This window comes from Typopeltis vanoorti, chromosome 8 (assembly GCF_054136105.1).
Source record: "Typopeltis vanoorti isolate ZY-2024b chromosome 8, IOZ_Tvanoo_1.0, whole genome shotgun sequence".
Taxonomy (NCBI): domain Eukaryota; kingdom Metazoa; phylum Arthropoda; class Arachnida; order Uropygi; family Thelyphonidae; genus Typopeltis; species Typopeltis vanoorti.
Window position 1 is genome coordinate 123006750 of NC_143556.1, and position 25195 is coordinate 123031944.

Below are 25195 nucleotides of genomic sequence, written 5' to 3' on the forward strand. Positions count from 1 at the left end.
TAAATATTCTCTAGTTGATTTGTATCTGTATAATGTACCTATTTTAGTAACGTGTAGCATTATACATTCCGACATCTGGATGAAATTATGCTCTTAGGTTGTGTAGAGCCTACGGTTCTAAGCACATATTGTGTTCTAATCTAAAATTAGAATAAATGAAATGATTGATTAATTTAATTATTACATTCCGACATACATCTATTAAGAAGATTTATTAGTCATAATATAGCAACATTTACTAACATTGAATAAGCCATGACATGAAACTGGCGAATTCATATCCAGTTCAAGATACTTTATCAATCAGTTTGTTATAAATCTTTTAATTTTTTGTTATAAATCCTTTTAAGATGTTCCTTATCTTAAGGATTCGAATGTGTCTTTTTAAACAATATTTTATAATATATATATATATATATATATATATATATATATATATATATATATATATATATATATATATATATATATTAGTAATCAATCTGTGCGTTTTTATATCCTTTACCACAATAAAATTCTTACAGAATCTATAGTTTACAGATATAGAAAACCAAAATGATAAAATACATTGTATAAAAATCTAATGTAATTATTAATTGTAGTTTTTTTTAAATAAATAAATTATACATTTCTAAAATACATTCAAAATTCATTAAGGGAAACAAACAAACCTACAGACAGATGGGAAGGCTGATGGGGATCGCTCCAAATTATTTTGTCTCGAAATGTATTTCTTTTGCCTCTCATACCAAAAAATCCGCTTCCTCTTTTGTCATCAACTTTACCCGCGTCCCCCTTAGGCATGTCCATTAAACGTTCCTCTAGCATCAATACAGGAACTGATTCAGTAGCTCCCATCTGCGTGGTGAAATAGGCGTGCCTGAGAGATGAGATGAAATCATCCACAGAATCCAAGCTTTTTTTCCCTCGCATGGCATGAAAAGCTCTCTTTAATGAGTTGATGTCTATGTAGCCCTTTTTACCTCGCAGGGCATGAAAAGCCCTCTTTAGTTCTGCTTCCGATCTGAAACCTCCTTCTGGCCTTACAGGGACAGAATTTCGTCCTCGCATAGCATGAAAAGCCCGTTTGTCAACCATCTCGTTCATTTTATCATAGTCTTCTTTTTTTCCTCGCATGGGGAGAAACGCACTGGCTCTCTTTTGGTCTTCTCTGCGACCTCTCATTGGCATGAAAGCCGATGCCCTTTTTTCATCATCGTCGTTTTTCCTTCCCCGCATTGGCAGAAATGCTTGAGCTCGTTTTTCATCACCGCTTTCTGGAAAGAATACGTTCATCTTCTCATCATTCGCATCGTAATTGTCTTCTCTGAACAGATCTTTTCTACCTCTCATTGGAAGGAAGGCACTTGCTCGTTTGTCTTCGTACATCTCTTTCTTTCCTCTTAGTGGAAAAAATGCACTGCCCCTTTTCTCTTCTTCGGAGTTATCATCAAAGTTTTCTCTTCGTCCTCGCATAGGCAGAAATCCGCTTCCTCTCTTGTCTGTTTGGATACTGGCAGAGTTATCGCCTGTCATGTCTTGATTCACCTGCAAAACAAATAAAGGTTGTGGAATACAGTAAGTAGCGAAGATTTATAATAAAAAAAGTAAAATACAAGCAGAAAAAATTATCTAACTAAACTTTGCATATTCTGCTTGCTATTAATTGTTTAAATGGTTTCTTCCAAATGTTCCACTGATCACAATTATTCTTCTCTTTTTCCCTATCGCGCTGTGTTACACACACACACACACACACACACACACACACACACACACACACACACACACACACACACAGGAAATTTTATTATTTAATATATATTCAACGATGGCGCAAGATTTTTCCCTCGCAGCACCTAATCACTCACAAAAATAATGTGGTATTTGTCATTTTGTTGGTAAGATTTAGGTTTCAATCTCTACTGTACGAGGAATATCGATAAGCAATTTCACGTCTTCTCAGATTGATTTAACAATTTTGTAAAATGAAAAACCCGAGTTTCTGAGAGAAAGCGAAAGAAGATTCAGAGGATTCTGTATGCAGAAAATAGCGTGTTTGAAAAAAATCTAGATTCTTCCTGATATTTGATGTATTTCTTATGTTCCTCAGGACAAAGTGGCAGCATTTCAAGATTTACCAAAGCAGATGCTCATGATACTTCGAGTGAGCGTTTTATAAATAAAGAAATATTTACATAATTGCAAAATTAATTTGTATTTATTGATTCTCATAATGATTTTCACATCTAGCATTGCTAAAGTTAGTGTTACATGTTTGTTCATAAAAATATGTGGAAAAAAGCAATAGAAAAATAAAATCCATAATAATAACAATAATAGTTATTATTATTCTTATAATGGACTCGTAGTCTTAGTTACTTTGGCTGCATTTCAAGTCAACACCAGTCAAATCTCTCATATTTTATTAATAAAGTTTTATAAATAAAGAAATATTTACGTATTTGCAAAATTAATTTGTATTTATTGATTCTCATAATGATTTTCACATCTAGCATTGCTAAAGTTAGTGTTACATGTTTGTTCATAAAAATATGTGGAAAAAAGCAATAGAAAAATAAAATCCATAATAATAATAATAATAGTTATTATTATTCTTATAATGGACCCGTAGTCTTAGTTACTTTGGTTGCATTTCAAGTCAACACCAGTCAAATCTCTCAACAAGTAGATTTTGATGAATCACAGGTGAGTTTGAAAATTTCAGTTCGTAAGAACTTTTTGGTGTCCTACAGAGCATTCTGGTGTCCTAAAGAGTAGGATACGATACGAAGAATCGCTACTCTATTTGCCAAATGGAACTTTTTCAAGTCGTTTAAATTAGTAGTAGTTTCGAACCAGATCATGACGTGTGGGAAAGGTGGAGGTGGTTTTACAATTTGCAAAAGTACCACCGAGAAATATCAGACAACTCTGAAAATAGATAAGACAGTTGATAATAAGTTAATAAGCTCCATTTTATGAATACAGGTATAATTTCATTAGAAAACGGTATGAAATATGCAGTTGCATCTTGTGATATCACTTCTCATAATGACAAATGATTCTTACTCAAAAACCAAGTATTACATTGATACTCCTTATACCTGAAAACTTCCATTTTATGAAATATTAAATATCACTCCTATTCATTATAACAGTTTTCCTTTAAAATTGACTTTCCTTATTATTGTATAATATTTCTGAAAGGCTTTTTTTTCAAAATACAACACACATTTTTGAAATGTAATACACAGTTTCTAAAATACATAAAATAAATATTTCTTATTATATTATTCTAATATTTACAGCAAAACCGGCGAATTTAATGGTGTTACTGCTTCAGTAGCACGAAAACGAAGGATGTGCTCCCTTTGGTTTGAAAAACTTTGATTGGGATCTCGTCACGATGCGGGGAAGCCTTTATAAATGCCGTTTTACTCAGAAGCGAATTAGGTTGTTTCAGGAAGTAAAAGTATTTACCTGAGTGTCTCTCCCCCAGGAGATTCGCATTTTTCTACCATTTAAATAGATACTTCCGAATGTACGCTATTCTAAAGTCCGCTTGAACCAGTGAGTAAACATCAAAGATAATAAGAATAATATAATATAATATAATGTGATATGAAAAAATATCATGATAATATAACAAGTGTAATGAAAAATTGTTATATTATTATTTTAATATCAATGTAGTGTATTTCTAAAAAATCCATCATCAAGTACTATTATGGAAAACTATACAAGAAAGGTTTAGTTACTACTGAACTACATTTTACTTCTCAGTAATTTATGTTAATAATTTTTTTGCCAGTAAATATTCGATCAATAAGGCATCACCCCATTATTGCTCTACATGTTACTCAATTGTCGCCCACGACATATACTGTATCGCAGGGAGGGGGGGGGATTTAAACATCTGAATCAATCAAAAACACTTTCCAAATGAGAGAGTACTGGGGAAATAGTTTTCCTTATTCTTATTTATTTTAATTTAAATTGAGTATGCTTAATGAATCGGAGAAGTATATGAAAGTCTGAAAACACTTTCACAAACATCCCTACCACAGAAGAATTAAATTCCACAACTGGATAGATAATGCCTCTGCATTCCAACCAACAGGTTACATGCTATGTGGAGGTAAAAATTAATTTTTATTATAAGAATGGAAAACGCATGTTATTTAAAAACGTAGATATGAGTTAACAACAACAATAATTAATTTTCTTAAGAAAGCGGGAAAGTAGAAAGAACAAAACCGTGAGCTGAGTTACTCCAGAAATGTTGTGAGAACAGACCAAAAGCTTATCAACCAATTGTAACATACGAAACACTGGAAGGTGCATGCTCAGGAGAGTGACGAACTTATTCAAATAGCGTGGAGATATCATGCGCAATATTCTTGCGCTTTTCAGAACCTAGCACTTGTCGAAATTTACAGTACAGACAGACAGACATATCTTCCGAGCGGCTTTGACGGAATCCACACAGACGACTTGTTGGCTTAATTAATAGCGTGTCTCCTGTGGATTCGAATCTCATTGAAATGGACGTTTTGCAATATATATGTATATTTTGGTGGTAGAAGACCTTTTTGTCACCTGATGTGAGGAATGGTAGTTTCTTAAACCATTTTAGGCATCCAGTCATTAGAGAGGCTTGAAAAGACTTTGTCTCCTGCGTCATGTTCTCAAATTATCCAGCCCTTATACCACCCATATCATAATATGTGTTATAGGTTTCCAACCATAATTGAGATCTGTACTAAAATATATCGAAATATTTTGGTATATAAAACAAAATTAAACGTTATCAGAAATATGTTTTTTTTTCTGGTGAATCTTGTTAATAAAGTTACTACTGAGTCTTATATACAGTACAATAGGGGTGAATCTTTGTTCTGATAACCATCGAAAGTCTAATATGTGTTCGAAGCCAATATACGTTTCTCTCTCTCTTTCTCCCCTCCCCCCCCCACTCACACACACATCCTGAATAAAACTGCAATCATACATTCGAACTGTAATCATTATCAGATAACTAAACACAGTGGCTATTATTAAAAAAGTGAAGCCTGATCGTTATAATTATATCTCCGTAATCTTCTTTTATTGAACAATTATTATTTTCTTTTATCTGTCTTTTTTTGCACTGCCATTCCAAGGTAATTACTCTGAGATATTTTGGATTAGACACGCACAAAAGATTTCCTATAAGGATATATCACGCAAGATTTTAGTTTTTCATATTTTCTATTGTTTTTTCTATTTCATGATAATGATCGCTAGCATAAGGGAAAAAATTATACTTAAATTTTGTGTGATTGATGGATTTTCAGGGCAGTTAATCCTTCAATCTGACATTTTTATCCATGAAGAAATCGATGTTTTCAATTCATTAACATTGACCTTCTTATCGCCATCTTCAATCAATCTTAAATTAAAAAAATAAAAAATAAAGAACTTATGTTCTTGTCAACATCATTTACGTTCATACGTAACTTTCTGTTTGAAACGTTTTATTTATTATGTGAAAATTACATAAGGTAACATTTTTCTCTCAGTCAACATCCAGACATAATTAAAATTTTCTCTTTTGCTCCAGTGTTACATTTCATTAGAGTACACCATCATATTTGCAAATCATTGATCCTATGCGCTCAGCAATATTGTTCCGAGTTTGCAGAGATTACTTAAAACCTCTCTAAAATTCTTAAATTACCTGGAAAGAGGAGAGAGGTACCTAAAGAATGTCATAAAATGATTATCAATAATTATCCATTCTTTTAATATTGAACTGATTATATAACTTACTTATTCTTCATCTTCATTCCTCAAATCTAAAATGTTTCTGCCCACTATTTCCTCCCTCGGTATCTTCTGAATGCATAATTATTCACACGATATTTTAATAATTTCCTGCATAGTTCTATAGATTATCGACATTACATCACCTATCAGGCTATGCATAATCTTTCTTCAATCGCTTTTAAGTTTATTTTTACAACTATCTCTTTCTTCGGTATGTCTCATGGTTCCAGGAATTCTAGGTGTATAAAATGGGTAAACAATGGGGTTTTACATAGAATTTCTGTTGTTTCCCCTCCGTCTTCAAAATAAGCCTTTTACTGCATATTTCTTGGGATTCAGATTACGCGATTACATGTAGAGATTGTTGCAGCCTGGTGTGTGTGTGTGTGTGTGTGTGTGTGTGTGTGTGTGTGTGTGTGTGTGTGTGTGTGTGTGTGTGTGTGTGTGTGTGTGTGTGTGTGTGTGTGTGTGTGTGTGTGTGAGAGAGAGAGAGAGAGCGAGAGAGAGAGAATCGTATCTCCGCTTTCCTACCACTAAATAAAGGGTTTCAAATCCCAGCAGCATAGATGTTTGCGAATGTTTTTAGGTAGGAGACGAATTTCTGTGTCCTGATAGCCTGAAGTGGCTTGGAACATTTCACTTTTTGTCTCTAGGGCAGGATTTTCGAAGTTCATTTTTTATATAACCTGATAGAAATTAGGTTATAAATCAAATCTGAACAAATGATATAGATCAGAGACAAGAGTTCTAAGAAAAATTAGCGGAGTGAACATCAGTGGAAAAGTCATGTGAATAAAAATATTGTCATTTAAAAATGGGAAAGGGGAAATTATGAAAGCAGTATTTATGCCAGGATGGCAGGAAAAATAACAAAAGGAAGTAAAAAAAAAACCTAGGTGGATTAATACACTTTGAGCAGTTCCTTAGAAGGCTCAAATGTAATATATATAGAAAACAAATGACAAACACAAATCACGTTCTGACAAATCAATATTAATTTGGATGAAAACAGTTGACAGGGAGCTAGTGATAATATAAACTGACTCTTGTGGTACCATCTTTGTATCATGCACATCATTCACTTAGGATACATCATCAGGAATTTGATAATGATGACATCTATCATCCTTGGAATCGATAAACGTGTCAACTACGGGCCATATGAACTGTCGATTGAGTGCACGTGTGTGTGTGTGTGTGTGTGTGTGTGTGTGTGTGTGTGTGTGTGTGTGTGTGTGTGTGTGTGTGTGTGTGTGTGTGTGTGTGTGTGTGTGTGTGTGTGGCCTGCGTGCAAACAAGTCGGTTCAGTGCGTGCAGGTGGAACTATAGATACTTTTCTGGAAAATACCGATAATATTCAACAGCTAGAAAACAGTCAACTAATGATAGTGTTTTAGAAAAGGATAGCTTGTTGACACAAGAAGGCCGAAGGAAGGTTTCAAGAATCGTGCATGTAAAACGTAGGTAATAATGGGTCGATTCAGAAAAATGCCATATAACGTTGCCACGAGGAGGAACATATCGAAACGCTCAATGTACTGTACGCTATGACGGTTTATAGAGTAGCAGAGAGTTTCATTCGCATTATCTAAAAACAATCAGCTTTTATTCACCAACCTCAGAAACGCCAACATTGGGCACTTAAGGAATGGAAACGATAACTCAATGAAGATGGCTACAGTTATGGCATACAGACAGGAATAGTAGAATATATTTGGAAAGTGCCATGAATCTCCATTATACCAAGTGACAAGACTGCAAACTGGTAATAACAGTGTGGAGAGCAATTGGGGCATACAGTAGAAAATCGCTAATATAACGTGGCTGACTCAGAAACAGTCGTTAAGAGAGCAGATGTGCTATAAATAGTTTTAAATTAAACTGAGAATAAATGACAAGCGAAGAAAACTGCAGGTGTTTTTGGTATGTCTCTCCAACCGCAGGCTGTAAACTAATTTCCTTTACACCTGAAGCGATTTGAACATATTGACGGTTTATTTTAAAACACCGACATGTATACAAACAGTTTGAGATGTAAAACTTAGCAATGGATAAATTAAACCATCTTGATTCAGTTACTAGCAATATTAATGCTATATTTCTCGGTTGTACGCTGAGGTCTCAGTTAGGCGACAACCTCTCGTTGAAATATTCGAATTCTAATCGCCTCGTTTGTAGCCGCCTTTCGTATCATAATGGAAAATGTTTACTAGTTTTAAAACGGTGAGGATCAACTCTTCTTATTCTTCCGATCACCTTTTCATCCTGATATAACCATTGGTGAGCGTTTACTTCTCGCAGAATAGGACTAATCCTATTAATCCTGAAGCGTGAGGTAAATATTAAATTTAATATTTAATATTTAAATATTAAATAGAAATTAATAAAAAAAATTTTAAAAATAGATATTACATTTTTCGAATCATTTTAATAGAATATCTCTGGACGGACACACACACACACACACACACACACACACACACACACACACACACACACACACACACACACACACACACACACACACAAATAACATAAACAACTTACATGATAAAATGTATCCATCGATGAAGGCTCTGAAGCTACAGTGGTAGTGATATCAAGCATTAAAACAAACAGCACTATAGAGAGTAAAGCAACAGGTAAACATCGGGAGACGAAATACGCCATGTTTATATAGATGAGATCTACACGTAAAAAAAAAATAAATATTTAAGTTCATTTATTTATTAACCTTGCCAAAATGCATGTTTGAATGACTGGAAACGAAAAAAAATCCTATGTACATTTTAAGTAATATATAGTACTAAAGTGATTATAAAAAGTAAAACTGAGGCAAATAGTAATAATAATGAAAGAAATGATTTCTCTTTCTTGTAAGGGTGTATGTATTACAATTCGGGCAAAACGTGTTTCATCTCGGGATGGAACACGTTTAGCTAGGTACACTGTCTTATTCAATCCACAGATGGGTGTCAGTTGTTTTCAGGGTTATCTGCGATAGTGACATTCAAAGAAGTGCCTGCTTATAGTTTTCAGAATACTCTCCAGATGAGTTGTTGCTGGAGAAAAGGATGACCTTCGAGAAAATTACATATTCTACGTCTCTTCTTATATATGTGGAAAATAAAACAGTAGTCTTCTGAGCCGTTTCGTTTGAGTTATTACAGATGCTGTAGACAATGTAAATGGTGTAGGTAATAAACGATTTGTTTGTACGACAGGTTAGATATGTGTGTAAAGGCAAGAAGCAGCTTACCTTCTGTAGTCTTCAGGCAGAAAGTAAGAAGCTATTTGCTCAAAGAATATCTTGACTACAGGATAATGATATCCTCGACAGTACCCATGGACTTTTTCATCAACACTAAAATGAAAGAAGTGAAGTTCAGAATTTAATTCTTTTGCGGAGAATTAAAACAGTATCACCATCCCCTTTGCGAATTAGAAGCAGCAACAGATAAATTTGGTCCTAAATAAAAAATGCTCGATTTTTACCAATGTAATTGAATTAAATGATCTGAAATCTAATGTTGATTTCCCATTTTATGTAGCTTATGTGACAACTGAATCATGCAATGCACATAAGCAAACTCTCTGTATTGAAGCAGAGAAACGTGTGTTAATTAATGCCCAATAAACTGTACATAAGATTACTTAATCTCTTCTTCTTCTTCATCTCTTGAAGAATTAGACATTTGCCTTTTCCAGTTTCACTGGTCTTTCAATTTTGCAGCTAGTTTTATTCTCTCTCTCTCTCTCTCTCTCTCTCTCGGCCTATATTTATCCACCCCTTTCGACAGCCGATATCTAAATAGGTACTCATTTCATTTCTCTCCATATTCCTTGATCTTTTCATTTACTTTGTATTTCTAGCTCTCTTCTGCTGTCTTCATTTCTCATGTGGTACACTTTTGTGCAGCCATCACTTTGTAAAGTTTTAGTTGGGTTTCTCGTCTTGTTTCTTTATTTCTAATTGTTCCACATACTACTCTATTTTCCGAAATTTCCTTACTTTTTATCTATATCTTTATGTTTTAGATATGTTATTATCCAACCTAAATAATTAAACTGTGGCACCTGTTCTATTATTTCATTTTCTATTATTTTTGATCTAACATGATCTCGACCTTTAAATGCCATGACTTTTGTTTTCTTTTCTGAAATGTTTAAATTGTGTTTAATTCATAAACTAGTTTTTGAAGGTAATCCTTCTTCTCTTGTAATAATCTGATCATCTGCATAGAGCACTGTATTCTTACCAGTTCTGGTTAACAGGATTAATTATTATTATTATTATTATTATTATTATTATTATTATTATTATTATTATTATTATCATCACCCACTCTATTCAACATATACATTAACGATGTTCATAACATATCCATAAGAAGTCAAATATTTCAATACGCAGATGACACTGCACTAATAGCAATCCACACAGACATTAACACAGCTCTCTGCAATGCACGACAAGACCTAAATGAAATTACAACATACTTCCACCAAAAAGCAATTCTAATCAACGGCACCAAAACACAGATGTTGATAACACACAACCCAAGAATCATACTCCCCGAATCACTATCGATACATTGTCATATATACCGCTGAAATAACAACAAAAATACCTGCCAACGTTCCGAAATCAAACCTGTAATACACGCAAAATACCTCGGTCTCTATATAGATTCCCACCTTAAATAGACAAAATATATAGAATACCTACACACCAAATTCCGGATCATCGCAGCAAAACTCTTCAAGTTAAAGACATTATTCCATCCAACATAAAAAAAACTTCTATATCACGGTATCTGGGAATCCCTACTCAGATACGGAATAACAGTCTATACAAATACATCAAACAGCCACCTAACAAAATTAAAACATTACACAGGAAAATAGCGTCAACAGTGATCTGGACACCTTACACGCAACAACCAATATCCGACAAGCACATGGCGATACACAGAATTCTGAGCATTGAAAACCTGAAACACTACATGAAATTAACAAGGAATTACTTCACCATCACCTATCGAAACAACAGAGACACATATCGTATAACACGACCTACAACAACTCTCTACATCTCCACACCCTTCAACAACTCATACGGTTCTTTTGTGAGATCACATCAGATACCCACGCAACTCAACAACCTACCAAGAAATTTAAAACACGTAGGTAACTACAGAACATTAAAAAACGAACTCTGGAAAACATACCAACAAAGTTAAGATACCATTAACACTAATATACACATCGCAAATCACTAGCATTAAATGTCTATATCCCATACATAAACAGCAGCAACAACATTAATAGTGAAGGCTAAATCCCACTCTCTTCATAAAAGCTAACCCTAGCTTCGAAGTAGGTGGGATTAACTTGCCTCACTCATCTACAAGTAATCCTTATAAACAAATGCAGAAATTTGTTTGTATAATCACTCTTTCTCAAACTTTGAAAAAAAAGTATACAAAAAATTCTGTATAATCTTCATTGTTAATATTAGGCAAAGAAGTATTATTAAAAATTTTAATTGAAATCCAATGTAGAAATTGCAGCACTTAGTGCTGGACTCTGTAAAATTATATAGTGCAATGTTACACAAGATGTTTATTGTATGTATAAATATTTTAGCAATCAATAAATTATCATTATTATTAAAAAAATAAAAAAATAAAAAAAATCAGCTAACGCCTTTTATTCCCTTATAGGGAGTAGGCGAGACCTTTATACCCTGTCTAGCTTTTGGTTCAATCTCCACCGGTAGCTAATCAGAGATAGCTGGCCAATGTCTATCACTAATTACAGCAGCCACCGATGAAGAGGCTGGCAGACAAGTGCTGCCATCTCTTGGTACCTAACCCTAACAAGATATGTTACTGTCTGAAATAATGTGGGTACTACGGTCGATTTTCTTGAGTTTACGGGACGAAAAACCCGAGTTTCCGGGTGGAAAAACCCGCTTGCACATGCCAGAGATCGACTAACTCAGGAATCGGCCAAAGAAAGGCTTAGAAAAAGTTCTTCCAGTCGGGGACTAGACTTGAACTTAAGTCTGACTTCGAGCGACCAAGCGCAGAGGACTCAAGTGCCACTTCCACTGAGCTACACAGGCCATTAAAAAACATATATATATATATAATTTTTTAATACTATATATATATATATATATATTATTATTAAAAAAATATTATACGAAAAAATTCTGTATAATCTTTATTGTTAATATTAGAATAACATGTGTTGTAAATACATAATATAGAGGCAAGAAAGTATTATTACAAATTTTAATTGAAATCCAATGTACAAAATGCAGCACTTAGTGCTGAATTCTGTAAAATTATAAGTTGCAATATCACTCAAGATGTTTATTGTATGTATAAATATTTTAGCGATCAATAAATTATTTTAATTATTTAAAAAAAGTATTATTAATATTATTATTATTACTATTAAGAGGGACCTCAGGGAGTCATAGACTCATCTAGGGAGGCCACATACTACATACACCAGCTATCATACTTATTCTTGAATTCATTCACAAAATCCAATGGCAATCTATTGCAATCATGCCCCACCTTCTGAGAGAAAACTGTAGTCCTCACACCCTTCTTGGCGGCCTTCATTCTCAGCTTCCAAGGATGCCCTCTCGTTCTTTCCCCATCTCCCATAAATTAAAAAAATTCCATCAATTGAAATCTTGTATGATCCTTTCAGAAGTTTATGTCTCAATCATACCCCCTCTTTCTCCTGTTTGCTAGTGTCTGCAGTCTACAAATTCTCAATCTGTCTTCATAATCAGTATTCCACAATCCTGATATCATTTTGAACACCTGATCACCTGAATTTTGAACTCCTTTATACTCTCTCCAACATATCAGAATCACAAAAGAAACCAGGAGACCAGACCTGTGCACAATAGTCCAAGTGAGGTCTTATCAAGGCTTTGTAAAGAGACAAAATAACATCCTTTTCTTTACATGTGAACGTTCAGCATTGCAATTATCTTTTGAGTTGTATTTGCAATTTTTGCCACATGGCCCCTAAACTTCAACTTCCTATCTATTAACACTCCAAGACCCCTAGCCTCATCAGTTTCATCTAGCCTAATCCCACCAATATAACATGATATTGGATATCTAATCACACCGAAGTGAGTGACTTTACATTGACTGACATTGAACTGACACACATTTCCCCATGGCCACAGTTCTAGCCTATTCAAACCATTTTGCAAGTACTGCATATCAGCAACATTCCTGATTACCCTACCTATCTTTGCATCATCAGAAAATAGCTGTATGTCGCTTGTTAAATCCTTCCCAATGTCATTAATGTACAGATTGAATAACACAGATTTAATTGAAACAGTGGACCAAACACACCTTCTGGTACACCACTTATTACCTTAAAACTTGCAGACTCGGATCTCTAGTATACCACTTTTTGATATCTGTCAGTCATCCATCTTCTCATCCATGCTAATATAGTATAACCCAAACCCATTTTCTCCGATTTATGCAACAGTCTATCATGGTGAATTCTGTCAAAAGTCTTAGTAAAATCCAAAAGTATCATGGCACATCCATTCCCCTTGTCTAGTTCAACGGTAACATTGTTATAAGGATACATTGTTTTATTGTTGTTTTCCATATTTTCAATATGCTCTATTCAATATATATATGAATAGAGAAATATATCTCGCGGATATATTTCTCAACGATTTTGAAGAAAAAGATATTAACTCCTTTCACTTTAAACCAAAAATCTGGTACCGCTATATTGATGATATTTTCCTCATCTGGGAAGACGGTGTCAATAACCTCTATTTATTTTTAGACTACCTAAACAAGTGCCATGAAAAAATCTCTTTCACCTTCGAACTGGAACCAGATGACTGCCTTCCCTTTTTAGACCTCAAACTTACCAGATGTGCTGACAGCATTAAAATCTCAATTTTTAGAAAGCCTACTCATACTGATAGATACCTTCATGCTTCCTCCCATCACTATCCCCTAAAAAATGTGGTATTATTTCCACTTTAGCTCACCGAGCCAAATCATTACTTACAGAAGAAAGAGAAATTGAAAATGAACTCCTTATTTTAAAAAAAACTTTTATTAACAATGGTTTCTCTCCAAAGAAAATTGACGAATTTCTTTCCCCCAGGCACTCAACTACTTCTGAAGCTCCCTCTTCTCCAAGAGCCTTCATCTCCTTGCCTTACATCAGCTCTCTTTCACCAAAACTGGACAAGATTCTTAAGAAATTTGACTTCAAAATTTGCTTCACTACGCTTCCAAAACTTCGTTCATTACTTAGCAAACATAAACAGAAACATCTTCCTACTCAGTTTCCAGGAGTGTACAAGATTTTGTATGATTGTGGAAAGCCATAGTATGGACAGACTGCTAAATCCATCCTTCTACGTTTGAATGAACACCGTAGAGATATCTCCTATAACAGGACTAGAGCTAGCGCTCTATCTAGCCACGTTCTCTTTTCAGCTAACTCAGACGAAGGCCGCCAACACATTGTAAACTAGACTCAAACTTCTAACATCCATGTGTACTACGATGAACTCGAAAGAAAGATTGTCGAATCCAGGGAAATTTCTCTAGATTCCTCTCATATCAACAACAGCCTGAGTTACAATCTCTCTGACGCACACGTTGCTTCTGTTCAGTACTGGCGCACTCAAGAAAGCGTAGAATACGTTTGTTTGGAACTCATACTCGCATTTGTTTTTCAAACACGCTACAGTCTTTTTATACTTGTTCTGTTATTACAATTTTAAGTCTCGGAAATTTTTTATATACTTCTTTGATTGTGATACCTGAGGATGTTGATCTATTCAACGAAACTAGTAAACTAGTAGTATCTTTTTAAATATATCTTGTCATCTTTTTATCTCTCGGTAACAGTCATTAAAGCTTTTCCATATATATATATATATATATGTGTGTGTGTGTGTGTGTGTGTGTGTGTGTGTGTGTGTGTGTGTGTGTGTGTGTGTGTGTGTGTGTTAAAGATGCAAAACTATTATAAACCTGGTTTTAATCTATTTCCCAAGTAAGCAAACAAACAAATGAGTCAAATTTGCGCCTGCATGTATTGCAAGTCTAGATGACCCGTAAAGTAGTACAAGTCTAGGCAACTCGTGGTAAAGGTGAAATAAGCTCTGATCACTATTCTTAATATTTACCCTTAATGCAAAGCCTATCTCCTTGAGGAGATGTATGATGCTATGCATTCAAGGCAAGGGGCCACTACCGAGACCGGTTTCGACCTTTATTGAGGTCTCATCAGTGGGAGCCAGGCTAGGAAATACCAAGGTTAAGTAATACAGAGCTTATAAGTATTTTACCAAAACAAGTTACCATAAGGTGTTTTGACCTTATTAAATAAAAATCTCAGGATGAGAGATAAATGTAAAAAAAATTTTTTTTTAATATCTAATCACACCGAAGTGAGTGACTTTACATCTTTATATTTACTGACATTGAACTGACACACATTTCCCCATGCCCACAATTCTAGCCTTACGGGTTACCTAGACTTGCAATTGACACTTTACGGGTCACTTAGACTTGCAATACATGCAGGCGGAAACTTGACTTATTTGTCTGTTTATTTACTTAGGAAATAGAGTAAACCAGGTTGAAAATAGCTTGGCATTTTTAACATATATTATACCCAAGGTAAAAAACTTTTTACATCTATCTCTCATCCTGAGATTTTTATTTAATAAGGTCAAAACACCTTATGGTAACTTGTTTTGGTAAAATATTTAAAAGCTCTGTATTACTTAACATTGGTATTTTTAAGCCTGGCTCCCACTGATGAGACCTCAATAAAGGTCGAAACCGGTCTGAGTAGTGGCCCCTTGCTTTTAATGCATAGCATCATACATCTCCTCAAGGAGATGGGCTTTGCATTAAGGGAAAATATTAAGAATAGTGATCAGAGCTTATTTCACCTTTACCACGAGTTGCCTAGAGTTGTACTACTTTGCGGGTCACCTAGACTTGCAATACATGCAGGCGCAAACTTGACTTATTTGTCTGTTTGCTTACTTGGGAAATGGAGTAAAACCAGGTTTAAAATAGCTTGACATCTTTAACATATATTATACCCAAGGTAAAAAACTTTCTACACACACACACACACACACACACATATATATATATATATATATATATATATATATTGAATAGATTATTATTATTCAATATATACATTGAATATTAGAGTTGGAGATAGGATACATCTTTGACTAGCACAGTGATTAATTTCAATCTCTTCGGTTAATTTATTACGTAACTGTAACTATTTTTGTATCTTTATAAAAAGTTTGTATAGCTTGTCCCAAATGATATCCTGTTTTTTTCATTATATTCCATAATTCAAAATCTTTCTCGTAATCTATAAAGGTCACATGAGTCTCTAAATTAAATTATCATATTTTTTCAATAATTTGCTTTAAAAGACAAACTTGTCTATACAAGATCTTCAATATTTAAAACAACTGTGAGTAGATTGTCATATTTTGCTACATTTTGCGGAATTTTACTGTAAATTTTGTAATATTTTTGATAAATTTATTCCTCTGTAATTTCTCTCTTAAATCTGCTTTCAGTTCTTTAATATCTGGTCTCTTTCGATGGAAGGTGAGTTAGCCTGTCTCATACGCAGGTAGGTTTTTTTTTTCACCTGGAAACTCGGGTTTTTTGTTACCCTCAAATAGGCAAACCGGCCCCGTAAACATAGATTTTGGCCAATCTAATGAAATGTCAGATTTTTTTTAACAGTTATTTATTAATTTTAGGAATCTGTGATGTAAATATTCTCCATCATGTTTCGAAAGCTCTATGACAAAATCCGGTTGTTGTTCCATTGTTGACGTATTGATTGCTTGATTAGTTCTAATCTAATCGGTTCTATATTAGTACTGATTTCCTCATTATTGATTTGTGTAAATTAATTTGTGTCATACCATAAATTCTTACCATGTTCTATTCATGGTTTCTCTTCTATTATGTTGATTTATGCTGTAACACTTTCTTCACTTTGTTCATTATTATTTTGTATTTTGTATAATATTATTATTTTAATGAAATATCTACATTGTATCGGCGCTACTTTCCTTTTCTTTCCTTTTCATTTTGCATAATCAAACTAAATTTACATCGTCTACAAACAAGTCACGTGTTTGTTGCTGGTATAAAGTGGCTGAACATGATGCTCCCAAGTCAGTGCAACCTTGTCTGAGTGAAATAGCTGAGAGAAAGGAAATCATGGAGTTTGAAGGAGGCGCTGTGAAAGGACACCATGTTGCAGGCCTACCACTTTGCAAATAGTTGATAAATTAGACCATTCCAGGACAGCGATCAGTGATACTATACTGAGAAGGAGCCAAGTGCAAGTGCTACCAGCAGTCACAAATCGTGACTGCACGATGCTACGAAGGACATGATAAAACCGTCATTCTTTGGCCTACACGTTGAATGCTAAATTCCGGGCATTGACTGGACACGAATCTGCACTAGAACATTTAGAACCGAGGATCATAACATGGGTTTCCATGGTATGACCGCAATATGCAAGCCCCGCATTACCCGAACCAACATGCAGCTTCAGTGGTGCAAAGAGCGTGTACAGTGGGACATGGAAGCTTGGAAAATTGTTTTATTTCTGTTCCTCACTCTACGGTGTCCAGTGACTTCTTTCCAAGCAGTGTATAGCTAATTTCATCTTTCTGGGAGCTATCTTTTTTTTTAAATTCAAGTTGTTTTGATTCAGCGATTTCTTACTTAGAACAGTTTTTAATGATTCTGCATGGCAATATTAAACTTCCTAATAGTTTTAACGCCATAACTTATTCTAATGGCCTTAGCCCTTCAAAAATACTATACCAGAATTATTTGATCTGGCAATAGCCTTGAAAGGATTAGCGATTATAGCACCTGGACAATTCTATACTACAAGTGAAGAAAAAGGCCAAGCACCTTCCTCCCATCATTTCAGTACCAGAAGGATAAGCAACGTCCTTAAAAAAAAACCAAGTTAATTTCTCTGTTTATGCTCAAGTAGCTACATAGTGAAAATTTTGTCATAAACTATTGCCTTCAGATACGTATACTGCATTAATGAATCCCAACTTAAACAACACTTTATTGACTTGTATTGTGAACAAAGTTAGCTAGCGAGAAAGGAAAGTATTTAGGTCACAAAAAAATAAAAATAAAAATAAATAATAATGTATAACTTCAGAAGAAAAGCCAAACGGCTATTTTTTTCTGGCGAAGTTGATAATTTTTTTAATGTTTGATAATTTTTTAATGTATAACTTCCTTTTGGAGGGGTATGTGATAGTCATTGCCAAACATCGTAGTTCGAAAAATATAACAGAAATCTCTCCTGTAGCTGGAATCATACAATTATATTTTAGCCACGTGCAGTGTGGCTAAAATATACCGTAACTGTATGTTGTCAACAATAAACCAAATATACAGAGCAACACCGGCAGAAAAACTAACGTAAACGAAAATGTCGAACTCTTAACTAACCTCAGAAGGAGGGGAGGGGGGGATAGCTATATAACTAAAGAGCTATAAAAGGGCACGGATAATACAGAACCTATAGTTTATAGTCTAAACGATAGTTTCTATATCAGGGTCGATTTATAGCTGTTTAGTGACTTTTAGACGATCCATCATCACTAGCAGTACCGACAAAAGTAACAATACCAATTGCTGCTCCCGAGATTCCTTGTCAGCTCTTTCGAGGAATGCTAACAAGATACGGATCAGTTATAGTCATAGTTTGCACACATCAGAAGTTTTGAAAATCAAACGAACTGAGCAACTTACTACATATCATAAATACGCACTTAAATTAATGACTTCTACCCTCTACCTAATAATTTCATCATAATTTCTACTTTCACGAGGAGGAGTCACATTAAGCAGAACTGTTTTCTCATGACACAAGAATTAATGTTATAACCTGCAATTCCACCAAGAACAGACCAAAGATAGAGAGCAAAACTGGCCGGGAGAAATACTGACTTGAGGAAAAATTTTAACAAACAAAAATTCTCAACCAATCTCGTAAACAGGGAAAAATTGTTGTTAACAACCAAATGGCTCAGTCATATCGCACCTTCATATTTTATCTGCCAAGGTCTTACATGGTACATATATTTGTACCCAGGTAAAAATACATGACCTAACGGTTCTTCATTTCCTTTAAATTCCAATGAACTCTGAATAAAGTAGCCTAAATGTGGTCTGATCAGTGCCTTACGCGAGGGTACCACGATGCTCATATCCCTGCTGGTCAATGGCCTTCTCATTATTGCAGCAATCCCATACACTGTGTTTCGATACTGTCAGGCAGACAAATGCCAATTCGAGAGGAATATTTAAATCCATTCTTTCCAATCTAAATATCAACTTGCATGTGTCAACTGTGCTCTGTCATTTCCAAAATTTGCGAATAACCTACTTGGTTGTTTAGATTAAGCCAAATGAGACAAGGCAGTGTATTATGTCTATAAGCTAAGTGTGTTCTTTGGCAGCTTTGCAAGTTATACTGAATGAAAAATTAGAGCTTCCAGGAGTAAAAATCCTGATACAGCACTTCCATATAAATTCGGCTTACACATCACTTATAAATAATACTCACTACTCATTAAATTAAAAAAAAAAAACACTTAGAAATAAGTATGTCGCAGAAAGAGAGAAATGAGACTCCGATATTTCAATCTTTGTGAATAGTCGCATGAACTGCACTTACTGTACCTAAAAAAATACAGATGGGAAGGAAGAAATCAGTTACTGATGAGCTTTAACGTTCAAGGTGGTCATTAACTCACTTCACATGATTAAGCTTTCTGAAATAAGGATTTTTGTGTTTTTCTATTTGTCCTTTATTGCATTATAATTGATATTTTATGTAAAGTTATAAGAAATCTGCTTGCAAAATTCTTTAATGTAAAATTTATTTCAGGGGACATTTTGTTTTAAATGTTCATTAAATGTAGAGAATGCCACGCAAAAAAAGGTTCAGAAATACCATTACGCAAATCACTCGCTTAGCGAATTGGTATTTGTAAAAGCTTTGTTGTCATGTTCGATATTCAGTTAAAAACAAATAACGCCACTTAATTGTTTCTTTAATTTTTATTGGATGCAAATATTTAACAAACTTAAATTTGAGAATAAATTACACAATAATGGATTTTTGAAAATGTTATTGATGTTAAGACAGAATTAGCGACAACAAAGAATAAAACTGATAAGGACATTATTTCAATCATATTTACAATCGCCTATTAAATTATAAATCAATTGGACCATTTGCATTTATAATCTTGTAAATTTAAAAATGAATTTCCATGGTGTTAAAATTAAAGTAATATAATGAATTCTGACCAAGTATAATTCAGATGGATTGTTTATGCTTGGCAAAATCAAAGCATATAATTATTATTATTACTCTACAACTCTCCGCTTCACCACTCAATCCACCAAGTACAGCGAACCGCATCATCTACATCAACGCCATCTATTGCCTACCACTAGTATTTTCACAGACAATCAGAAACATCCATGTCCACAGCGGGATTCGGACCTGCAGCCTTTTGGCTGGTGAGCGGATCCCCTAACCGCTCGGCCAACCAGGCTTAAATTAAAGATTACAAGAAATAGTTTTGGTTTAATCCTTTAAAAAGTAACGTATTAAGCAATAATTCTTACAGATAATAAAATAAATATAAAATTCCCACATAAACTGTATTATAAACCACTTATGCAGTTTAAATGAAAAATTAATTTAAAAAAAACATATATCACTTCAGATATATTACTATGCCTTGGTTTTGTTGACTATGAGAAAGCCTTTGATTCACTTAAAACTTGTGCAATACTTCCAGCCTTACGGAACCAACAAGTAGAGGAGCCATACATCATAACCATATATATATATATCATAACCATATATATATATATATATATATATATATATGTAAAGGGTATATATATATATACCCTTTACATACACACAGCATATACTCGTATGCAAACAAAATTATTATTATTATTTTAAAAAATATGTTAGCAGTACATGTAAATACCTGTATGCAGATTAATGTGCAAGTATACATTGCAAAGACTATGTGTGAATAATAATAAAGTTTGATTGGTTGATAAAAATATTATTATTATTAAAACCAGAACAATATGTTTTATAAATGCATAATATATAATCATAATTTTAATAATAAAAATTATTACATTTTTTGTTGCTTTTATATAAATCTAATGTGGAAAATGAACCATAATCTGCAGCACTTAGCTGCAGTACTGTTTAAAATAACATATTGGATTGTCACTTAAGACGTTTATTGTATATATGTAAATTTTTTTGAGATCAATAAAAAATTACTTTATTCACATAATTGATACACAGTCAAAACAGGATATCATTTAAACAGTAATTTGACTGGTGATAGAGAACAATTCAGATTCTGCCCAAGAATCTAAGAATAGTCTGTCAGGTAGCGTCGTAAAATATGGACTGTTCAAGTAATGCTGAATTTGTACATCATATGGGATCACTTCGTTGATGCTAAATAAAAATAAATAAATTCCGTGTGATGATACTGCGTTCCCCCTTTTTATGGGAGTTCACGGTACCATCTAGTCCCCCCCAAATTTTATTCGGGCTCCGGAACCGGCATAGGCTGACGAATCAGACCTATGGCTGGGTCAGTATTCCTGACTGTAATCCGTGTGCCCTCAGACAGGTGTGTCTGCTTGCAGGATGAAAAACACCAGCTAAACTGGCAGAAAAAACCTTGCTGTCCACGCCCAAGACCGGCTAACTTGGCTATGGCTGAGGAAAATCCTTCAACTCCTCAAGTCGTTGACGGGAATCGCACCTAGGCCACTCCTTCCTCAGGCATATGGTTGCGAAACGCAAAGCCACTAGGCTAACCGCGCGGACGTTGATGCTTAATTGCTGTAAATAGTTGGATAGCTTCTTTGAAATTGTACCAAGTGCACCGATAACTATTGGGATGACTTTGGTGTGTTTAAGCCACAGCCGGCCAACTTCGATTGCCTGATCTCGATATTTAGTAATTTTTTCCATTTCTTTGTTGTTAATGTTTTTATCACTGGATATTGCGATATCAATTATCCAAACCTGTCGATGTTCGATAATTGTAATGTAAGGTCTATTGTGTACCAAATGCCGATTAGTTTGTATTCTGAAGTCCCAGAGAATTTTTGCTGTTTCGTTTTCCAATACTGTCTCTATTATTATTATTATTACATCCCATATGGTTTCTTAGCCGAATAAGAGTTTCATGCCGAATATAGTAGAAACTATATAAAGTTCGGCGATTCCAAGCGTAAGCAAATACCTGGATACTGCAGCAACTGACCCGTAAGGTAGTGCAAGCTGAGGCAACTCATGTCAAAGGTGGAGCAAGTTCCGATCACTATTCTTGATATTTACCCATAATGTTCGCTACAAACTTGATATTAACTAGGTCTACCTACTCACTGATGAGACCTCAATAAAGGTTGAAACCGGTCTGGGTAGCGACCTTCTCTCATAATGTTGAACAGTAATACAGCTCCTACGAGCTAAGTCACATTATGGGTAAATACCAAGAATAGTGATCGGAACTTGCTCCACCTTTGACATGAGTTGCCTCAGCTTGCACTACCTTAAGAGTCAGTTGCTGCAGTATCCAGGTATTTGCTTACGCTTGGAATCGCCGAACTTTATATAGTTTCTACTATATTCGGCATGAAACTCTTTGAGTTTCTTATTCGGCTAAGAAACGATATGGGATGCAATATCCCTTAAGAAACGATATGGGATGCAATATCCCTTAATTTAACAAGTCATATGTCGCCGAATTGAAGCCTTTGGCTCTTCATATATCTATTATTATTATTATTATTATTATTATTATTATTATTATTATTATTATTATTATTATTATTATTATCAGAAACCTCCAGGGAGTCAAGGAATCAGTGAGGGTTGTACACATCACCTAAACCAGCTGTCATATCGTCCCTTAAACTTATTCACACTAGATGCGCTCACTACCTCTAAGGCAAACTTTCTACTCACTCACTATTCTTTAAGAGAAAATCCTAGCTCTTACCCCTTCGTAAGAACTAGGATTTTCATGGCCATCCATGGATGCCCCAGTGTTATCTCCTCACTTCCCTTATAAAGAAAAATTCCATCAGACGCTATCCTGTAACATCCATTCGAAAGTTCATAATCTCAATATAATCGTTGTAACTCTTCTTTGCATCCTTTCCACAGATTCTTTATTCCTTGGAACCTGGGAAACTAAATCTGCGCACAGTAGTCCAGGTACGATCTTATCAAGGCCTTACAAATAGGCAAAACGACTTCCTTATCCTTACACAACGATATTCGTTTCAGCATATCCTCTCAGTTGTATTTGCAACTTTTGCAAATATCCGAAACTTTTTGTTGTTGTCTTATGTTTGTTATGAGTTATGGCATCGGAATCTGCATTATATAAAATAAAGTACTTTGGTAAAACCAAATATAAAACTGAACTATACAGAATATCTCTGTTTTGTGAATATACTTTATTTAAAGCAAAAAAGGCACACATTAATAGTTTCCAATTTGGATTTGTACTCTCTCGCTGATGCAGTTTGAAATTTGATTCGTTGCTTTTTATCGTACTTTTAACCATTTTTAATCATTCAATCATTTCAATCATGGTGCGAAGAGAACACGAGTTTGCTTATTTATTTTTTGTATCAATGAAAGTAATCTTTTAAGCAATTTCTATGCACAGAAACGTTACTGAAAATAGGTAGATATTATTAAAAGCATATTAAGTTCATGTTAACAATTATGCTTTGGGTAAAATAACACTAATAAGAATTGAGACCAGATAATTTGGATATGAGGAAGGTGAACTTTATATTTATCTCTTTAAATAAAATAATTTGAAACAAACTTGTACGACAGTCTTCATTACTTACTGATAGCGATGAAATAATAGACGTTCAGAAGATTCCGAACCACGGTAGCCTTTCTTCTATCTCTGTTATGCTACTCTACCATGTCTTTAGGACTGAGTTATTGATTGCAAGGCAGCCATAAAAATAAAATGACTTAGCCGCTAAAACTAAACTCTTGCTTCATGGGCCGTTTGGGACCAACCAGAAGAAGGACAAAAACGAGCCAATGTTCTTTCCCCGTCTAGATCTTTTTTTTATTTTATTTCTTTTATAGAAAGGACCAAAAAGTGACCTTTTTCTAAACAAACGGCACAGAAGGTGCTTTAAGCTGTCATCGAACGCTCTCAAAACAAAGATGCTCTCTACATAGTTCACGTTCTGCGTTCTTGCACTTCGTGATTGCGTTAAGTTTATTCTCCGGGGGTAATCCCTCCCTACCTTCTCCCTCTGTCCATGTTCAGTCTGATTCGTTTTACAATAGCTATATATCCTTTGGCAGTTATAAGATTTAAGGAACACATCGAAGTTTTTCTGTTGCAAACAAAGCCAGACAGGAAAGATTGTTCTTCTCCATTTAAAGAAAGGAAAACACACTCTTGAAAAAAAGTTTTTCAATTATTAGAAGCATTACATTTCGGTTACGTAAACTATATTTTTGAAAGAAACAATACTAGCTTGATCTAGGGAATGTTAAAGGGTAAGTAATAAAAAGATAGGATGTCAGTGTTATTGATTTTACTCTAATTTTGTCAACGTTGCTGACTCCTAGACGTTTTTTATTGCGAATTGCTGTTGAACAAAAATGTAATTTTTATTAGCATTATCTCAGATGCAAAACCTGTTTTATCTTGAACCATAGCAAAATAGCTTCCATTAGATATATCAATTCATCGTTCTTTCCGAATATTACATTTACATCATAATTGAGGGAGTCTTTCAGCAATAGGCAAATTAGGTATTCTAATTTTCTTTTTTTTTTTTGTCGATTTATATTTAACTAATGTTTTTTGGTTGAATTTATCTAATTATATGTTCTTTTTCTGCATCATAAATTTTATTGGCACTGCTTTTTACTGTTCACTGATGTCTTTTTTTTGTCTCTGAAACAGACACTGATGTAATATTTTTCTTTCAGGAGACTGTTCACGTTCTTCTGTTTAGTTGCAAATCTCTTCGACAGCGCAGAGAATCGATTAGAATAATGATTCAGATTCTTATTAATTTCTTTCCTATCTTCTGCTGCCAAACGTTAACACCTAAAAAACATCACACAGAATTTTCATATTCCTTAAATATAATTAATCTGTTGCCAAAATGTTCAGAAGAGGAAT

At 34.2% G+C, this 25195-nt stretch overlaps 1 protein-coding gene across 2 annotated transcripts in view; it reads right to left on the reverse strand.

Annotated features, from left to right (window-relative positions):
• The window catches only part of Tk (Tachykinin), a 56155-nt gene that overhangs the window by 9249 nt on the left and 21711 nt on the right, over window positions 1–25195 (reverse strand). The window contains exons 2-3 of one of the 2 annotated variants that reach the window (XM_090396919.1): window positions 8359–8498; window positions 676–1548 (exon numbers count right to left, since the gene is read on the reverse strand). In XM_090396919.1, coding sequence (XP_090253045.1) covers window positions 676–1548; window positions 8359–8498 — 1013 coding nt within the window. Of the gene's footprint in view, window positions 1–671; window positions 1549–8358; window positions 8499–25195 lie in introns of both variants that reach the window. The other variant, XM_090396918.1, reaches the window with a different exon arrangement.